A 21,347-nucleotide genomic window follows, 5' to 3' on the forward strand; every position below is an offset into this window, starting at 1 on the left:
AAGAACCCATTAGTGGCAAATCAAGTCGGGAAAAAAAGCAATAAGAAAGGCCTAAGGCCAATTTAGGCCTAAAAAAGCCGGCGGAATTTCTGACCCAAAGGACGATGGAAGATATTGCAAAAGTGGCTGAAGTATGCCGACGTAACCCCGACACATTAATGGTGCTGAACCAGCACCTGTATGATGAGAATGCAGCCGAAGAAAAAAAATCGAACAACTGCAAAACATTGTAAAGGAGCTTGTAAGAATTATAGATTGATTGAGGATTTACAGCGCGTTGAAGACAAATTAAAGAAGATTGAAAATAAAGGAAAGGAACTGAAAATAAAAGGATTAATCAGACATCCCAAAAGGAGGCTTCCTCAGGAGAAATTCCCGAATCGGATGAAGAAATGCAGGAACTGGAGACAAATCCAGCGACAGCAAAGACAAGAGAAAAGGTAGGAAGTCGAACCAAAAAGGAAAGCAATTTCTTTAGTAGAGACTGGAAAAAATTAGCAGTCTCAACAAGAAGAGAAGAGACAACCGATCGGGAAGAAAATCCCCCAAGAATCATTAAAAATGCGCACGACCACCGTCTGCAACATGCTACGGTCTAAAAATATTGTTTACAGTAATGCTAAACTGACCGGACAGGGGGTAGCAATATCCCCAAATTCAGCGGAAGATTACCGGGCAATAACCAAATTACCGAAACAGGACAAAAAGGAGTTCCACACCTACAACCTGCTTGAGGATAAGAAAATCTGGGCAGTAGTAGGATTGATTTCCCATAAAGTGACTGGAGAAGCAGTCAAATCAACCTGACTGAACAAGGAATTCACACTTTCTTTGTCCAAAAAATGAAAAACAGGATCGATAAGAGGATTTTACCACTGATGTTGGTCCAGGTAATTCTTGAAGATGAGGAAAAGATCTTTGCAGTCCAGAGATGCTGCGATATAAATATCAGGGTGGAAGCCCAAAGGCAGCAGTCTGGATCGGCGCAACGCCACTGTTGGCACAAATTTGGGAGCTTACAGCGACACTGCACGGCCACACCAAAGTGAGTGAAATGTGGGGAAACTCGCTTAACAGAAAAATGCAAAAACGCCAAAAACACCCCGGCCAAACGCGCAAATTGCTGTGGACCTAATCGTGACAGCTACAGAGGGTGCAAACAAGTACCTCAACACCAATCAATCAAACAAAAGCAGGAACTCCAACAGAAGAAGCAAGAGCCAAGAAATACCATGAAAAAAGCCCTTCTCCCGCTACTGTTCAAGCCTGGGACCTGCTAGGGTGGTGAGACAAAAACCAACAAATTAACTCCCAAAAAAGGAGACGTTGTTGATTTTCAGCAAGCTCTGAAACAGATGCAAATGATGTATTTAGCAATGACTACATTCTTTGCTAATTTACTGAAACTACAGAGTTAAATGGCAGCACACCCAAAATCTTTAGCACTGCGCAGATAATATCATGAAAAATTAATTGTAATAAGGGATGTAAAACGGAACTGCAGGAACTTCTACAACTCCAAATTACCGATGTTGTAGCCATCCAGGAAACGACGCTGCGACCTACTGAAGATATCAGGGTCCTAGAATATCAATTACACAGGAAGGACAAAGAAATTCAAGGAGAAGTGGCACATGGAGCAACAGCATTTTTTGTCAAAAACAACATTCAGCACGTGCAGATATCGTTGTTACAAACGGAAATAATGGAAGCCATAGCAGTGGAGGTCATTACCGCCAGAGGTAAACTGGAAATCGCCTCCTGTTATCGCGTACTGACCCAAGGACTGTTGCAGAACGGCCTAGAGGAAGTTCTCTTTCTGAAACAAAGAGAACAACATATAGAAATCGGGGATTTCAATGTAAAATCTCGACATTGGCACAGCAAAATCACAAATCGAAATAGCAAAGAGTTGGAAGCATTTTTAGAAAAGAGAGAAGACGTGCATGTAATGGTAACGGAAGAGCCCATACACCAAGCAACCGTGGTAACGAATAACGTTTTGGACATCATTTTAGCCAGAAATGTTGTCATAGAATTAGAAATGAAAGTCCTACAGAAAGGATCGTCCGATCACGCTCCAATAGAAGTTCTACTCGGAAACGGACCAACGGCAGAAGATAGCACCGAGTTTACAAAGACAAATTGGGGCCTGTTTAGGATAACTTTGCGAAGAGATCTCTTCGTCATAAACAGAATAGAAAATGTAATGGAAATCGAGGAGAATATGTGGACTCTGAAGAGTGACATAAAAACGGCCCTAAATGCGAGCTCCAAAATCACGAGAAAATCGAGTATAAGGAAATACATGGCTAAAATCCTAGAGAAAACCAAACGGTTTAGTTCAGGAAAGATAATAAATCAAAAAAGGGCATTTAGGTCAAATGGTTTGACCGACGAAAACGCTTTAAATAAATTAAATAGGAGGGTCAAAGCGGCTCCGCTAGAAGCCAGGGAAAAACAGTGGCAGGAGTATCTTTTTTTATTTTATTTTATTATTATTTTTTTTAATTTATTTTTTTTATAGAGGAGGGAAACCTTCAAAAGGTACTTGGTCTGATGTTCGAGCGACCGGGTTATGTGGGATTCGCCCAAGATTGGGATGCCTATCCACTAAAATCCTCCTCTCTTCACCCTGAATCCCCCCCGGAACCGCCGTTAGGCATTACTTCAGGGGGGGGGTGGTATTTATAGGCTAGGCTCCTCCGGTTTGCACCGGAGGTGGCGCAGCTTCACCTCCCTTCACCTCTACTATCCTGGCTTTGCGCAGGGCCATCCGAAAGGCTCCGCACCTACCTGTTCCCGTTCTGTGTCCTTTGGTGTCGCAAATTGCGCACCATTCCTCTCCCTTGCACTCATCACTCTTATGTCCCTCCTCTCCACACACAAAACAACACCCTCTTCTGTCACCACCCGTACAGTCCCTAGCCAGATGTTCCAACCCCCAACATCTGTAGCACCGCACCACATCCACACTTCTCTCCATCCTGCATCGGACAAATCCCACCCTGATATATTGCTCCACCATTAGTTTCTCCGCCCATCTTTCACCGATGGTCAGCGTTACCGCCTGTGTGTTTCCCATATTCCCTCTCATGTTTCCCAGCGTAAAATGTTCCTCGCCGAGACCTTTCACCCTATCCATAATAGCCCTCTTCACTTCTTCACTCGTCGTTGTAATCTCCATTCCTTTAATATTAAACAGTACCCTCTTTTCATTTGGTCCCGTCACTGTCACTCTAGTCACCACTCCTTTTTGTATTGCCTCTTTAATCTCTTTCACACTTTTTTCTTCTTTCCCCATAGTCAGCAAGATTTTTCCTTTTTTCGTTGTTCGTACATTGTTTATGTCTTTCACCCCCTCTTTTTTATCAATTGACCCCTTAATTTTGCCCACTGTTTCCTCAAGTTTTTCCCCCGGTATTCTATCTACTATCAATGCGTAAGTCTCCCTTTTATTTTTTACTTCACTTTTCTGTTTCATTTTATCCATTTTCTGTTTCTGCCCAGTCCCATATTTAAACCTCACCGTTTGCTCGATTACCTCATATCCCTCCACACGTTCGTTTAATTCCGGATACCTCTGCTTGATCTTATTCTGTATTCCCCTTTCATTGTCACTTATTACCACTTTCACCCTTTCTGTCTTTGTCTCCAAAAAGTTCACCCCAGTTTCAATTTCTGTTTTTGTAAATGCTGATTCATGCCATTCCTTCTGTTGTATTTCTTTAAACTCCGTATAATTTTTAATTCCCGTAACTTCCATTATGACCCCCTCCATTCCTGTCTGCGTTCCCTGTTCCCTAGTTCCAATTTGTCCGTCTGTTTGTACGTCCGCGTCAAAAGTCATTTTTTCAGTCATCTCATATCTATTTTTCACTAACCATTTCTTTACTATATCCCTATTTAAAGCATCCCCTGTTTTCTTCAGTTTTTTTGTTATTTCTTAAATGTCCCTTTGTGTGTTCTTTACTATTTTTCCCTCTAATTCTTTTATCAACCCCGTAATACCCTCAATTGCTTCAATCAATATAAAGGCTTCCGCACTTTCCCTTTTTTTGTATAGTTCTTCTTCATAATTTTTCCCTATAGAGGTGTCTAAAACTTTCCTTTTCTTTGATCACACTTCTCTGTCATGTGTTGTCCTGTCTTGTCTTGTCTTGTCTCTTGTCCGTTTGTCTGTCCCCTCCCATTGTACATCAAAGACCCCTATGGAGGGCTCTGAAACCCGTCTCTCCATGTACACCCCCCTAAACAGCCTTGAGTAAACCTCGGCCCCCCCCAGAATCCGTGGGGCTAGCGCCGGCCACCGGGGCTATCACCCGCCTGGGGTACACATTTTCCTAGTTCACTCATTGCATACCTTTTTTGTGTCTCTCTTAGTCGGTCTCCCCTTCCTATGACCTCCCCAGCAGGAAACCCGCTGAAGAAGCCAGAGGAGCCGGAGACGTGCAGCCCCCCCACCACGACAAGGTGGAGACACCGCGGGGGGGAGTGGCAGGAGTATCTGGAATTTCTCGATCTACAGGAGAGGAGCAAGTGAAAAACACTTAAAGCAATGAAATCAAAAATAAAACCGAATTCTCCCATCCATGGACTACGAGGAATCATGTATACCTTGGAAGAAAAGCAGAGGCCTTTGTTGTCAATTTAGAAAAGCAATTTCAGGAAAATGAAGTCGAAGATGAAAACGACACAGGAATCTGGGAGATAGGAGTGGACAGACGAGTAGGCCAAATTGATAATATGGAGGACTAAGAAATTATGAGCCACGCAACGCCAGAAGATATAAAAGAAATCATACCTAAAAGTAAGAAAACCACAAGCATGCGATCAGATAGGAAACAAGATTTTTAAGAAATTACCATTAAGAGGAATAGTTGCATTGGTAAAAATGGCGAATGCGATTCTAAGACTACGGCACTTCCCGGAGAACTGGAAAAAGGTTGAAATCATCTTGCTACCCAAACCAGGAAAAGAATCACCTTCTTCTACAGAAGTTCAAACTGATAAGGCTCCTGTAACATATGGGAAAGGTCGTGGAAAGAATCATTTTGAGAAGATTGACAGAATGCCTAAAACCATCCGATAGGAACCATTAGGGTTTAGAAAACAACGTTCAAAAAGGACCTTAGGTGCTCAGAACGACGAAATTCATAACGGACAACTTCAATAGGAAACAGGCCGTAGAAGCTGAACTATTGGACGCCTCAAAGGCATTCGATAGAGTTTAGCACAAAGGCCTTTTGGTAAAAATGACAGACCCGAGATTTAAATCTTGCTAGTCAAACGCGTCCGATCCTTTCTCCAAAATATGACATTCCGGATCAATCTGGATAGACAACATTCAACGTACAGGGAAATAGAAGTGGGACTACTTCAAGGAGACGTACTGTTCATGTACAATATTTACGTGTTCGATTTTCGCAGAGCCAGACGAATCGAACTGGCACTACACGCCGACGATACAGCGATACTAGCCAGATCCCGGAACGGGACAATGCTAGTTAGATATTTGCAAGGAGAAATCCAACCCTTGGAAAAATAGTTTTCGAAATGGAAGGTAGAAATAAATGTAGAAAAGACTCAGGCTATCGTTTTTGGATGAAAAAGAAAAATCATGAACGAAACCCGACTGGTGATTAGAAGCGAACAGATACCATTGAGTAACTAAGTCACGTACCTGGGCGGAGACACGGAGGAAAGACTTACGTGGCAGCCGTACATAGCAAAGACTAGAAAAAAGACAAAAAACACGAGAGCAATACTTTACCCGATAATAAGGAAGAAGTTCAAACTACTCCTTAGGAACAAAATCATGCTCATCAAAACAGTCATTCAATCACAGCGACATGGTATGCATCAATGACATGGATTTATGTAGCCAGGACGCATCTGAAGACTCTTCAGGCAACAGATAACGTTGCTCTGAGAACGGCTTTGGGTACGCCTTGGTACATTAGCAATTAAACGATAGAGAGATCTCAGTCACGGATCAATGACGCACGTTATCAAAGAATATACAATCAAGACTTTCCAAGGAACGGAAGAACATCCACATGAGCTAACCAGGACGACAACGCACTACAGTCCAGAAAATGCCATACAGTACAAGAGTCCAAGACATCAATTGCTGGATAATGGATGATAATGGGAAACTATCCATACAGGATCAAATAAGTCGAAAGAATTAAGAAATAAAAGACAAAATGCCAAAAAGCGTCCCCTGGAATCATCGAAGGAAGAAGGCCAGATAGCTATTCTAGAACTTCGGACTCATTATTGCAAATCAACAACCATCAAAGAGACAGTCGACGAAGAAAAAAGCGGCTGGAAGAACAGAAGAGGGCGGAAGAACCCGTTGTCGACGGGGTAATTAATTTAAGTCAAAGATCGCGGAGGAAACATTGATACCTCCGAGAGGTACACAACTAAAGGCCTAGAGTGATGGCAGATAGGAAAGCGATAATCCCACTTGAATCTGTTATCTGATGCCAAAATTAAAAAGCAGTACAAAAGCGCGATGAAGGATTAAGGCTCGGATTCAAAAACCTCTCATTCTCTGCAAACACGAGGTTTTTTTAGTAAGTGAAACCCCACACAAGCTGGTAGTACCGTCTTGCCGTCAAAATTTTTTTTTCCCCCCGGGGTCGCCCCCCTACTCCCATAAATACTGACTTTCTTCCTTTTTTCTAATCTCGCAATGCAGAAGCAGTGTCCGCGTTGTGAATTTGTAAGCTCGCATAATATATAATAAATTCATACCGAAAAGTGAGAAGAGTACTGAATTCATTCAAAAAAAATTACCACAATTTCAGTTTTTTACACCAGTTTAATAGGATCCAAAATTGCAATTTGTGCTTTCTCCTTGGTAACGGTGTCGCCTTTCAAGTTTCTGTTAGCAACGGATCCAGTTTCCATAAATGCAGATATTGACTTCATCACACAGGGATGGCTCAGATTCTTACTAGGACGCCTCCATCAAAAATTCTTGCAGTTTCTCGGGCTATTTCATTATCGTTGAAATAGAGAGTGACAATTTCGTTTTTCTCTGCAGTGGTGTAAGTTATGATGACTTGAATCGTCGAATGAATTGACAAACCTGATCAGCGTAAAATCGGAACACAACTACCCGTCAAATGCTAACAAAACCCATTTGTTTATCGATATACAGGAATTCCTTCCTTGGAGGTTGGAGATACCACCCGCGAGTTATTATACGAGAGCGCTTACACGCGAGCACTACTTGTAGTACTTGTCGGTTCAAAATACCGACGTTGCACTTCTAGTTACAAAAGTCCAGGACGGACTAGATACCTGCTTAGCAAGGTAAACACGTGGGATCTCCCGACAACCATGAAATTAGGACAACCCTTTAAACATTAATACGGTTTATTAACTGACTTGTAACACATAACTATGATTAAAACTTAGTTGAAGAAACATAAGATTGAATGATCGCGATTCCGACAAAGAGTATGAGTTATGATTGAGAATTGGCGAGGTATCAATCTGCCTTCAACTGATGAGTGCCAATCGTGATAGTAAAGAAGATAATAATATTTCCCAGCTTCTCCCAGCCCGTAAGTACTGGAAGTTGATGGTCAGCAGACATAGGTGTACTCTTAGTCGGAGCGCATTTCACTCGAGGAATGCCCATTTCTCCAGGCTTAACAGCCAATGGGCAAATTATCCCGTGACCCGAATATTGCCTTTATCCCGAACGGGACGCGATGACTCCTCCGATTACGACCACCGCCAAAGGTAATGGTGGGGAATTCTGGTACCCAAGAATCACCTCTGATGTACATTTATGACTTGAGTGCCCTGTAACTTAGCTCTTAGCCAAAGTAGAAAGGACGAGGAATTTGAACCATAAACCATTTCTAGAGAATCTAACGGATCGCGACATCTGGGAGGCAACAAATGTAAGATGTGAAGAGGCGCAACTTGGGGTTTTAACTTGGTCGATGAAGACATCAAGACTTGATTCAGTAAGTCTTTACACCATTACTTTATTGTAAGAATTCAATGATAAACATAATTTTTTGTAATATTTGCGAGTTTATTATTATTAAGTTTAGGTAATTTTTTGTCTCTATTTATTTCACCGATGTCTTAAAGGGTTTTCTTACAATATTTAAGGGCGTAACAAAAAAATTTCAGGATACTTGTAAAGTGAATTGAAATATCTTTGATTTTTATATGCCGCTTGATACCCCGCCATTTAAGATTCTTGAAGGGTGTTAGGAACTTTAGGTTATTGATTTTTGATGTTGTTAATTTACTTATATTTTCATCATTTAAATTACGCCCATGTACCTCGACACTTATTCTAAGAATACCGTTTGGGTGCCATACCACGGTGCTAATCAGGCCATATCCAAGCGTTTTTTATGACAGAGAAATATGTTACTAGTAAAAAGAAGCTTTTTCGGTGAGACTATTGCTGCGATCTTCAATTCGGTGGGCTTGCGCAGTATTCCCAGAAAAGCGGCTCGTATAGGTATTCGCCAGATGGCCGCGATTTATGGCATCCGGCGCGACTATATCCTGTAAGGGCTCTTGGTAGTGGTGCGCCTCTGGTTGGAGCTCCTTGGTTTTTGTACTTGAGGGATGGGTAAAGTAATTTTGCTCTTTTTTCTCTTGGTCTTGGAACTGTGTCAATTTCGGATATGTGATCAAAATCGTAATTCGTAACTCGCCCACTTGGGGTATCGTGTAGGGACCAGGGAGAGGGCACTCAACCTGGACCGAAACATGATCAGGCGTGAATTGGTGGAGATAGATGAAAAGTAGAGGGGGTTTGAAAGAATGGTGGAAAGGATAATGTAGGATAAGAGTGTGAAGGAGAAAGAGCGACGGAGGAGAGGTGGAAGGGGGGAAGGTGCCCTGAAGGAATGCTGTAAGGCGATACCGGGGACGAAGAGAGAAGGTGGTTTTAGTGGGTAGGCGGGTGACATAATGGTCGGTCGAATCCCATACTACCTGTCTGCACGTCGAAGCCAGGTGTCTTAAGAAGATTCCCACCTCGCAAAAAAAAATTGCCTAACTAAGCAATCTCCTTCATACTTAGACCAACAAATTTTGTCATCATTACAATAAGTGAAATTTAATACAGTCCGTTTTCGTAAACGAAATTGTCATTTTCGCGGTTTCGTTTGTTGAAGGAACCCCTTAACAAAGATAATGTCACCCCGGTTAGAGGAAAGGCTCTACACTTACAAATTTATAATAAAAAAAAATGTTTCCCTTAGAAGTAAAATTGACATGCCCCGAGGTGCAACGAAGAAAAAAATTTCATTCAAGATAATTCGGATGAACTGTTTTAATTGGGCCACCCCGTATACAAAATGTTCTGTGAATCCTGGTCCGTTAATAAAGGAAAAAGTCAAAAAATTTGCGGAAAAACTGGAATATTGAAATTTTAATGTTTCACACCGATGGTTAAAGAAGTGGAAATACCGATGCAATATCAGTTTCAAAATTTTTATCGGGCGAATTGGCAAATGTAGATCAAGAAGAGGTTGAAAAATTTATTGAAAAAGTCCTTTCTTTACTGATTAGTTACAAACCAGAAAATATTTTTAATGCGGATGAAAGTAGACTTTTCTTCCGCGCTTTACCACATAAAATTTTAACTTTTAAATCAGAAAAATTGTCGTGTGGAAAGTTTCTTAAAGATGGACTTACAATCTTATTCTTCACTAATATAACCGAAGGCAAAGAAGATTTGTTAGTTATCGGTAAAGCAGTTCGTCCTCGTGCTTTAAAAAACATCGCAATCAAGGATTTACCAGCAGTTTGGAAATCAGACAAAAGGGCATGGATGACTAAAGAGATTATGTCTTCATGGTTAATGCAATTTGACAGAAAAATAAAAATGTCCATTTATTTCTTGATAATGCTGCATCACACGCGCATGAGTTGAAGCTTGATAATCTGAAAATTATGTTTTTACCACCTAACACAACTTTCGTATGTCAGCATTTGGATGAAGGCATTATATAAAATATTAAATTTTATTATCGAGATATTATATATGTAGGATCCAGTAGTCAAATCAACCACCCTGTAGATAGTTTTTAATCATGTTGCATTGTGTATTTCGATCAGGTCGAGACTCTATCGAAACGGTTGTCGATTGTAAGTAGAGTTACGGTTAAGTTATTGTGAAAGAGATGATGTACCCCTTTGGCACACCCATGGTAAACTGTGGCTGGTACGTGAAAATTCCCACCGAGTTACTTTGTCGGCAATCGGTATTACTGATGATAAACTTTGTCGGCCCTTATGATGTAGACGCAATTACCGCCGACGAAGTACTTCTTATCAGTTTCAGCACCACTATCCTAGGCGACGAGTAGTGCACGTCGTGTCGAGGGCACCCCCAACCAAGGTATGCCCATGGTGCGCCGCACAGAGGGTTTAGTATTTAAGACTTTCCCGAAGATGAGGAATTCCTATTCTATTCCAACTCCGATTTCTGCTGATATTCGATTCAATTTCAAAGTGATGACAGAAGCCGCACTCACCCTCATAAATATAGTTTTAAATTATACTCTAGAGAAATTATATTTCAACAATAATCTTTTAGATTGAAATAAAGTGTTTTTTTGCGGCATCTAAAGGCAAATCGATCTGTTTGTTTTATATCTTTGTTAGGGACTTTAAGTTATTGGTTTTTCTGTTGTAGTTTACTTTGTTAGTTGTTGTAGGAGAAACTCCAACATAAAGATCGCTCTTACGCAATTCCTTAACATCTAGGCAATAAATTTGGAAAAGAGAGAAAACAGAGTCCAAAACTCGATATACCATTAGGTGCCAAACAATGGGTACCGCGCTAATCATCTTTTATATGGTTTACTTCCACCCTGATTTATGAAGTGCAAATTGTCCAATAGATTAAGGGCCGCAGTAAATTAGGATGGCATGTCGCAACAAACTCGCAAGTGGGCAAGAACCAGAGGGTGTTAACGATGAGGCAATGGTGTTAGACCATCAAGATGGTGATTTTCCCACGAAATCGTGGGAAAAAACCAAACTCAGGGACTTGCATTTTTCGAGAAGGAGCACGACTCCTCTTGGAGCAAAGAACAGAACCGTTTCTCACCTCGTCGCGTTACCAGCAACTTCTCTCCTCTCTCAATTTCACAAACACAGAACTTTACGAACGTCTCACGCTCTCGTCGCAATAGAAATGTATACACGGACGTTATTGTTAATAGGTTAATCACCATTCAACTCTGTAATTCAACTAGTCTGTGATTAAATTTAGTTTAATACGTGTAACAGAGTTTCTATACCCTCTCGAACCTTTGGAACCCCATTATTTTATGATGGTAGCCCGTCTGGTCCTTCGAATTACGAAACCTCGCCAGCGTATTTGGATTCCTCTGTGGGTGCCTAGTGAGGCAGTCATTACTGTTAGGCAGGAACTCGGGAAGCCCTTGGCCTAAACAGTTGTTGTTATTTGTATTTTCATCCCTTAAGTTACGCCCATGTACAATACTTCGATATTTATTCTAAGAATACTATCTAAGAGCCAGACCACAGTACCAATCAAGCTACAACCAAGGGTACTTATGGCTAGGGAATATGCTACTAGTCAAAGGAAGTTTTCTCGTTTCGGACTATTGCCACGATCTGCAGTTTCGTGGGCCTGCAATGTTCCCAGAAAGGCGACTCGTATAGGTATTCGCCAGATAGGCGCGATTTATGGCATTCAGCTCGGCCATAGCCCGTAAAGTTTCTTGGTGGTAGTGAGCCCCTGGTTGGAATTCCTCAGGTTTAGTACTTAAGGAATAATCGAAGTAATTTGGCTCCCTTTTTTCTTCTCTTCATGTTGGAGCGGTATCGGTGTCGGATATGTGATCAAAATCATAGTTTGTAACCAGCCCAATTAACCCTTTGTTTCACGGGTGAGGCCTATCAGTCCAAGCAAAAATTAAATTTAGCTGGAAATCTGAAATTATTTACACTAAATTGTTCATGTTCTATGTAAAACAATTAAACTTTAACCGCCTTTTTTTTAGAAAGTCAAAACATATGCTAAATTTCCCTAATAGTTTTTTACTGTGGTACCTACGAACCCTGCGCGGGATGAGAGGCAGCGATTCTCGACACGAGTTGACACGGTCTGATGGACTGGTGACCAGGTTATGTGGGATTCACCCCCTGAAGAGAGGAGCCTACCCACTAAAAACCTTCCTCTCTTCACCGTTTGATATCTCCCCCCCGGAACCACCTTTCGGTATTACTCCAGGGGGGTCGGTGGAACTCCGCTTGCCCTTAACCGGCCTCTCCAGCCTCCTCGGCAACGTCGAGGACTACTCTCCCCACATTCTCACGCCATTCATTCTCTTTTTTCCGCTTCGCGTCCATCACGCTTCCACACAGTCTCATGAATGAGTCCCACTTGGACTCACTTCCTACTAGCTCGCTGCTGATCGCGTTTCGATCTAGGTTGAGTCCTCTCTCTCGGGCCACGACGCGATCTACCTCCCATTCAGGACACTCCCACAGCGTGTGCGCAGGAGTATCACACACACCCTCTATCTCGCTCCCACAGAAGCAGCAGTGGTCACTGCGCTCGATGCCTATGCGCCGCAGGTATTTCCCAAACACTCCGTAACCGGTCAAAACTTGGGACACGGCAAAGTTGAGTTTTGCCCATGCGCACTCGAACCACCGTCTACTGCTGGAAACGAAGACCTTCATCCATCCATCATAGGAGGCCCATTCTTTTTCTCAGTCGTTCAAGGCCCACTTCGCCGCATTTTTCCTACTTTCACCTTCGTCTTTCGTACTTATTTCCCGCACTCGGAGTCGCACCGGTGGGATCTTAGCCAGTGCCAACACTGCTGCGCTCAGTGCCGTCCTGTAAGTACACGGTACCCTGACCGCGAGCTGTCTGCTTTTCCCGCTCCAGGACAGCGTTGTACTCCCGGTACGCCAGCTCTGATTGTCAAATCGGCGTGGCGTAAAGCAGGGCGAATGATGCAGCCATAACCATCACCCTTTGCCTTTCACATCCGAGCCCATTCACTCTAGGGAGAATTCTTTCCAATTTCTGAACGATCCTTTCCACCTTGTCGGCAGTACAGCGGATGTGCTCCCCGAGGCGATCATTCCTACCAAACCACACACCCAAGTATTTCAGGCATTCCACCGATTCGTACGTTACTTCTTCCACCATCAGACGCATGCTTGTCAGCTTGCGTCGTTCGGCCAGGAGCACCATCTCCGTCTTATCCGTCGCCATGGTCAGGCCTTTCCTACGGAACGTGTCGGAGACCAGTTCCATGGCACGCCTGACTCTCGTCTCCAGGATTTCCCCGTTCTCTGCCTCTACCACCAACGCCAGGTCGTCCGCGTACGCCACCGAAGTGACGCCCTTTGGATAACCCACCGTCAGCAGCTCGTCGTAGAACAAGTTCCACAAAACGGGACCCAGTACGGACCCCTGAGGAACTCCACATGACAACTCACGGACCTCCCCGTTAGGTAACACCAGAAAACGATCCTGCAGGTACGATTGCACTACGTCAAACAAGTACCAGTTAACCTGTGACCTCCTCATCACTTGGACGATGAGGTCCCAGGGCGCCGAATTAAAAGCGTTTCGGACATCTTTCACCATAACGCAGAACCCCCGGTGCGTGTAACTCTTCCTCCCGATCTCCTCCACTATCTGCATGACCGCCGCCATGGCGTCCATGGTGCTCCTGCCCTTCACAAACCTAAACTGCCGCTCGCATATCATGCCGCGCACAGTCGCCTCTTCCAGAAGCCTGGCCTTGATCACCTTCTCGACCACCTTTCCGAGTCCGTCAATAAGACAGATGGGCCGGTAGCCGGGCTCCGCATTCGGATCACGCTTTGGCTTCACCACCAGGACAAGTCGAGCTTTTTTCCAGGCTTTGGGGAACTCTCCCGAGGTCAAGATGCGCGTGGGGCAATTCGCCATACCCTGGAGCAGAACCCCGAGATACAGCTTCAAGACCTCGTTCGGGATCCCGTCCAACCTTGGAGCTTTGCGGCTCTTGAGGCTTCCGACCGCCTGGCAGATCTCCTCCGTCGTGACCCGGGGTACGTCCTCGCCTCCTGGTCTCCCTGTAGCCCATCTGACCCTTTCCTTCGTCGGAAATAGTTCGTCCACCTTCCGAAGCATTTCTACTTCTGGGAGGTGGCTTCGCTTGAGGTGCCCAAGCTTCCCGTTTACGATCTTGTAGCCGAGACCCCAGACATCCGTCTCCAGGTCAGCACACAGCCCCTTCCACGACTCCTTCTTGGCGTTCCGTATGGACACCTTGAGTGCCTTTCGCGCCTCAACTAATTCATTCTCACATCTCTCTCGCTCGATCGCAACGTTCCTTCCTCTCGCTCTCGTGGTGACCCGTCGTAGGGCACACACACACACGTTCGTCTCAGATCCGCTATCTCACCATTCCACCAGTACGCAACCTTTCGCGCACCTCGTTCACCCTGATTCTTTTTCCGCAGACACGACTGATTTCCTTCACTATTCGATCCGGATCGTCAGCCGCGCCCACGCCCTCTTTCTCTGCCACGTACCGTCGCACACGTTCCAATCCACATGCATTAACAATCCAGCCATACCTATTCATTCTTTCACATTCTACGCTTACCCGTTGTGCGTCTCCTTCTCTCCTAATGGAGAAGGAGACGTACCGGTGCCCACTACCACTCTCCGACTCGTTCTCCACGCACCACTCCTCAACCATGCCTGGTGCAATCACACCAGCCATGGTGACATCAATTAACGATCTCCCGTTCCTGTTACCGAAGGTCCACTCCCGCCCAACGTTCAGAGGGGTGAACTCTCCCGCGTCCAGAAACTCATCTAAAATCAGGCCGTAGGCATTTCGCGCGTCAGAGCCGAAACGTCCACTTTTGGCATTCAGGTCCCCAGCGATGAGGACCCTCCTACCATCCATCTCCCGGACATACTCCTCCAACCTACTGAGGAAGGCTGCAAAATCGGCCGCCCTCCTATTCGGGGAAAAGTACGCCGAGATCATTGTGATCCATACCAACCCCACCGCGACGAAGCCCCGCCCCTTGTGGATTGACTCCACCCTCATATGGACGGCTAGCCATATGAAGGCGTCATCGCATTGATCACGGATTTCGTTCCCTTTCGTTTTGTTCGACTCTTGCTCCAGTACAACGTCGATGCCTCTTTCTTTGATCACCTGGCTCAATAGGGCGGTAGCCACCCGCTTCCTGTCTAGGGTGATCTGGAGGCATCGGAGTCCGCTGATTTGTGAAGCCATGACTCCACACATCTCACTCACTCACTCTGCCTTTCACTCATTCAGTTCACTCACCTGATCAGTCCTTTGCGCCGCCGGCCGGTCCTTGTTGGCCGGCGCGGTCCGACTTTTCTTGTGTCTCCATCTTCTCCTCGGTGGAGGATGGGGAGTCGCGCTCCTCGTCCGCATTGCGATCCCTCTCTCTTTCAACAGGAGGGAGGGACCGCGACTCCGTACTTCCACTCGCCGCTTCCCGCTCCTCCTTCCCGCCCATTGGCGGAGAGGAAGAGCGGGAACTCTGCGCACCACCATAATTCTCCTTCCCTCCTCCCAAGGGGGGAGGGTCGGATGTTTTTTTGACCCGCCTTCTTTTGGGGCCCTTCTCCTCCTCCCCACTCTTGAGCGGAGAAGAGCGGTTGCCACCCGTTTTAGTTCGGTCCTGCCGTCCTTTTGAAGGGGGAGGTCCGGACTTTTCCCCTTTTTTGGGCACCTTTCCTCCCGCTTCGCTTTTGGGCAGAGAGGGAGAGCGGTCACCCTTCTCTTTAGTTGCCCACGAGGGCGCGGACTTAGAAGCCTTATTGGCTCCTCCCCCACAATTTGGACCTCCCGCACTGTGGCCGTCCGCGTTGCAGAGGTGGCAGTACCGGGAGTTTTTACACTCCACGGCCCTGTGCCCCGCCTTGGCGCATCTGGCGCACAGGCGTGTCCTGTTCACGCCTTTGCACGCACTAGCCTTATGGCCAACTTCCCAACATCGGTAGCAACGCTCGGAGTCCCTCAGCTCCCTGAGTCGGCATCTGCTGATGTCAACCAGGTCCTCGGCGACCTTCCGGACCCTGCTCACCTTCTCATCCCCCCCACTGATTCGAAAGGTGGCGGTTTGGCAGCCTCCGAAGCTTTAACACAGGCCGACCAGTTTCACCTGGTTCGGCGCAAGCTTGGCCTCGAAAGCTACCACTTCTACCACCTCCTCCGTTGCAATGGCATCCAAGTCCGCCACCTGAAAGATGACGGACCTGGATCCAAGCCCGGTACGAGTCCGCTCAGCCCCCAACCCACGGTCGAGGATTGAACGGATCTCCTCCCCCCCCCCCCCCTTCGGCAGCACCAGGAGGAGCTCGCCTTGGCGGGTCTCTATGACATTGCCGATATCAACTCGTGTTCCGCTTTCGGACATGAGCTGACGCACTCGTTTTAGGGTGTCACTAAAGGTGCTGCCCTCCTCCCTTGAGATGAACACCACCTTTTCGTCCCTCTAATATCCCCATGTACAAAATGACCCTTGGGGCGTCATCCCGATTCATGGCCGCGATTTCCACGATCCTGCGGAAGTCCCAGAGGTTGGCCCCGGGGACTATCGGGATAACGATCCGAGTCCTCCCCTCTTCCCTCATCGATTTGAAAAGTTTCCGGTCGCTCGGAGAACCTCGAGGGCCCGTGCTCCTCAGTTCCCTGAAGAACACGAACCGCTCTCGATTCTCAAGTTTCCCCCCTCTGCGCATGGTGCAAACTTGGCGCAGAAAGGGGAACCTTCCGTCCCATTCTTTACAATTTGCGTTGTCCAGCTCTCCCAGTTCCGGAAAAAGTTGTAAAACCTTCTCCCTGAGAAGACTGGACCCCGCCCCCACAATGACACCAAGGTCCGCCCCGTACCCATCTTTAAATGGGTCCCCCTGGCGGACCTCGGTGGCAGTATACATTTCCGTCTCCCACCGCTCCTTCAGCGCCTCGGACAGCCTGTCATCACTGACAAGCTGCTCGATCCTGCGCCGTTGGAGCTCCCCCCTTATTTGCTCCTCCGTCTCGGTCGGTTGCCAGACCGAGACGGAAGAGCAGACTCTCCCCTGTTCTTCCCCCATCAACCCCGCACGTCCGTTCGTCTGCATGTCCGCGTCGAAGGTCATTTTGTCCACTCGCTCGTACCGGTGCTCATCCAGCCATTGCTGGATGATGTCCCGGTCGAACGCGTCTGACTGTCTGTGCAACTTCCCAGCAATATCCTTGTTATCACGCTGGGTGTTGCGCTCAATCTTCTTCTCGAGCTCGGAGACCAGCATCCTGGTTTGCCTAATGGCTTCCCCAATGATGAAAGCCTCCGAGCTCTCTTTTATCTTATACGCCACTTCCTCATCGAGGAGGGACGTACCTCCCGTCTTTCGTTTACGTCGAGTCTGTCTCTCGTCGTCACCTGTCACCTCTTCCTTCCCTCGCACATAGAAGAAGCCCATGGAGGGGTCCGAGGGACGCCTCTCTGTGAGCAACCTCCTCACCTGCATCGAGCGGGTTCGCCCCTCCCTCCCAGAATTCGTGAAATGCAGCGCCGGCCACCGGGGCTCTCACCCGGTCAGAGCCGGCGACGGGATTAGTACCCGCCTGGGGTAATATATTTTTACCCTCGCTCATCATGGTTTTGTGTCTCTCTTTGTTTTACGGCTCCCCGGCTCACCGACTTCTCCCGTCCCCGGGAAGAGTCGGAGCACCGACGGCCGCACTAAGCCCCCCCACCACGACAAGGTGGAGACACCACGGGGGGGTGATTTCTAAGTTAGTAAATATGGGTGATTATGAAAAAAAATATAGCAAAAATACGTAAAATGTGGGACGAAGTTTTATCTGCTGACGAAAGTGATTTTTAGCTGCTGTAAGTGAATATATTTCTTCCGATAGTGAAAGCGATTCTAATGACACTTCTAAAACTTTAAAAAAGAAGCGTCCGAAACTGTATGGTAATGATCAACAGTGCAAGTTTGAGAAGTCTGAAACAGTAACTGATATTCAGCATAAGCCCCAGTTTCAAGGAGATTCACGTCCATCAACCTTAGGTGGTAACATGTTCACCGGTCTACAGGGGCAAAATGACATTGATGATATCATAGAATCAGTGAGAGCTCCGAATATCGATTATGATAATAATAACAATGTAGATCAAGACAACGATCCTGAAAAGTTAGGAAATGAAAATTTCAAGTGGAGACAAGTTACGGGAAACATCTTGAAAACAGTACCTCTCAGAATAACTGAACCAGGCATACGTGCTGAAGTTTATGACCACTTCCAGAAAACCCCCTATGATTTTTTTTAAGCTAATAATTTCTGGTAAAATTATTAGATTTTTTGTTGTCGAAACAAATAGATATGTTTTTCAGCAAAAAACCCAAAGTACCAAAAAACATGCCAGAAATGCAAGATGGAGCGATACAAATGAAGAGGAAATGGAAACATTTTTAGGTAGCCTCATGTGGATGGAATTTGTTCAACTTCCCTCTATTGGTGCCTACAGATCTAAAAAAATGTGTATATCACAATTCCTTGAATGGCGCATTATCGAGAAATCGCTTTCAGAATTTGGTAAAATTGCAGCACTTTGCAAATAACAAAAACATTGATATAAATAATCGATTGCACAAAATATCACCTTTGTTGACACAACTGATTCAAAATTTTCAAGCTTATATTGTTGTAAGTGAACATATTGTTATAGATAAGACTTTGGTGCCCTTCAAGGGTCCACTCAAGCTCAAACAATATACAGGGTATTTTAAAATTATGGTTACAAATCGATAGAGGTAACAGATTATCGAAAAATAAATATAGTTTACTTAATAAAAGATTGTTTTAAGACCCGTCATTTCTGAGATACTGGGAATAAAAATTCTACTTTTTTTTTTTAAGTTTATTTTAAAACTACTGGAACTATTGAAATGAAAATTGGTATAACTTTGGTTCGTAATCCGATAAATTTGATGAACATAATTAAAATTTTGTGAATAATAGAGGGCGCTAGTTATACGCGTATCATTATATATTTTCATGCAATTTTTTTTTATTTAGATTTATCGGTAAAAGAGTACAAGAATATTAAAGAATTGTCAATTCTGCATAAAAAAGTTACTCTTAGTAAAATACTCTAAAGTAAACGGTTGCCCAGAAAATTGACAATTATTGACATATCGACTTAAAACGCTTTAAAAAAAAGTCTGGGGTTTTTCTATCATGTCTTTCAATACTATCTAATTACAATGAAATAAACACGAATATTACAATAATTGTTCAAAGTGATGTCCGCGTTGGTCAATACATAAATTGTACCGTTGTAGAAGTTTTGTTGTACCCTTTATAAAATTCCTGGAGTATTCCGAATCACATCAAAAGCATTGAAAATTCTTCCTCTTAATTCTTCAATATTTATTATTGGTTTGTGAACACTAAACCCTTCACATGACCCCAAAGAAAATAATCCAGGAAGACCAAATCAGGGGAACGAGGAGGCCATGTTGTTTGTTGATCCTTGACGTAGAACTCACGATGAACGTGGACTGGATTGTTACGTTTGAAGGACCACCCTGAACTTCCAGTATCAGGGACATTGTTTTCTGGTTCCAATTAATTAACACCCCGTTTAACAATAACAACGATTTATTGAACTTACTGCTAACTAATTTTATACCAAACGAGTTAGGATTAACTGACGACGAGCCACTATATAAACTTAGTAGTTCAGTTAAGTCCCTGCGTGTACACTCAAAGTATATATTGATTTTTTTTGAATATATGTAGCATCGGGTGTTTTTGATGCTACTTAAGATATATGATGTTGGTTATATCTTTGTAATGAAATCACAGGTCAGAGAGAAGGTATAGAAGCTTACGTTTATTAATACGGAATATACAGACTAATGAATGTAATGAGCGCGGACACGACGACTGCGTTACAATGACCGACCGTATCCCAAAAACAAGGGCAAGAAAAAGAGAGAGGCCTCCATGCCTTGTCCATCCTTAAGTACCAACACCTAAGGTAATAAACCATGGGCGTACCTTGACCAGTGTGCCATCTGCACCATTTGCCGCATCAAACCGTGGCGTCTTAACCGGGAATTGGAACTGCAGCTGTGAGACCGACAAGGTCTATTGCGGGCAATTCTAGCACCGACAAAGCTCACTATATGCAGCTCCAATGCCGACCAGGTTTATTGCGGGGATTTCCAACATCGACAAGACATGGCATGGGAAATTCTCCTGCTCCAGCCAATGCCTACCAGTGCCGTGCCTCAAGGGGTATTTCTAACTTAAAAGTAATTACTACTGCCTTTTTTTTTTTTTTTATAGAGGAGGGAAACCTTCATAGGTACCCGGCCTGTTGTTCTGGCGACCGGGTTATGTGGGATTCGTCCCTGAGTGAAACGCCTACCCACTAAAACCCTCCTCTCTTCACCCTGTGTCCCCCCCGGAACCGCCGCTAGGCATTACTTCAGGGGGGGGGTGGAAAAGATATACACTACGAATGTCAACTATTCTCCCCCTCCGGGGTGTCCATTGCCATTCTCTGAACAACCCTCGCTTTCCACAGCGCCCTCCTAAATTCTCCACATCTCCTCATCCCAGTCATATGTCCTTCCATCTCACACAACACGCACCACTCCTTCGCCTCACATGTCTTCCTTTCATGTCCCTTTTTCCCACACCTATAACAACACCCCCTTCTTTCTTCTCCCTTACACTCCGCAATCACATGTCCAATCTCCCAGCACCTTAAACATTTCCTCAAATTCACTCTCCTCTCGACTCTACATACTGCCCATCCAATCTTGATGTTGGGATCCTTCAAAAGGATCTTCCCCCATCTCTCCTTTATCCTAATCGTGCATGCTTGCATGCATCCCCACATTGGCCTTAACTCTCCCACACTAAGTTCATTCTTACCTATCCCTTGCATCCTCTCAATCAGCGCCTTTTCCACGTTTACCCTTTCAACCGTATTATCCATCCCCCTCAAAAACACAGTCATCCAATCATTCATACCTGGCCCTACCGCTCTCACATTCCTTCCCATAATCTTTCCTACTGTTCCACTCACACTCTTTAAATTTCCTTCTTCCTCACCCATTGTCACTACCACTTTTCCATCCTTACTCCTTCTAATTCCAGTCACTTCTTCTTTCACGCACAGTTCAGTCAGTATCCCTTTCACCTTCCTAATCGTATCATTTCCTCCCTCATCCTCTTTGCCATCTACAATCATTGCGTAGGTCCTTTTCTCTCTATTCACCCTCACCTTACCTACTCTTC

At 45.0% G+C, this 21,347-nt stretch overlaps 2 protein-coding genes across 2 annotated transcripts; one reads left to right on the plus strand and one right to left on the minus strand.

Moving 5' to 3' along the window:
- The first annotated feature begins 931 nt into the window (after positions 1 to 931).
- Positions 932 to 2,639, plus strand: LOC136342051 (uncharacterized). Its single transcript, XM_066287487.1, has 3 exons — positions 932 to 1,045; positions 1,484 to 2,472; positions 2,528 to 2,639. The coding sequence occupies exons 1-3, from the start codon at positions 932 to 934 to the stop codon at positions 2,637 to 2,639; spliced, it is 1,215 nt and encodes a 404-aa protein (XP_066143584.1).
- A 12,718-nt stretch (positions 2,640 to 15,357) lies between these two features.
- LOC136342052 (uncharacterized) lies at positions 15,358 to 16,455 on the minus strand. The gene is made up of 2 exons (XM_066287488.1): positions 16,201 to 16,455; positions 15,358 to 16,122 (listed from the first exon to the last, which is right to left on the minus strand). Exons 1-2 carry the CDS (start codon positions 16,453 to 16,455, stop codon positions 15,358 to 15,360), a joined length of 1,020 nt encoding a protein of 339 aa, XP_066143585.1.
- Between the last annotated feature and the right edge of the window lie 4,892 nt (positions 16,456 to 21,347).

This window comes from Euwallacea fornicatus, chromosome 11 (assembly GCF_040115645.1).
Source record: "Euwallacea fornicatus isolate EFF26 chromosome 11, ASM4011564v1, whole genome shotgun sequence".
Taxonomy (NCBI): Eukaryota; Metazoa; Arthropoda; class Insecta; order Coleoptera; family Curculionidae; genus Euwallacea; species Euwallacea fornicatus.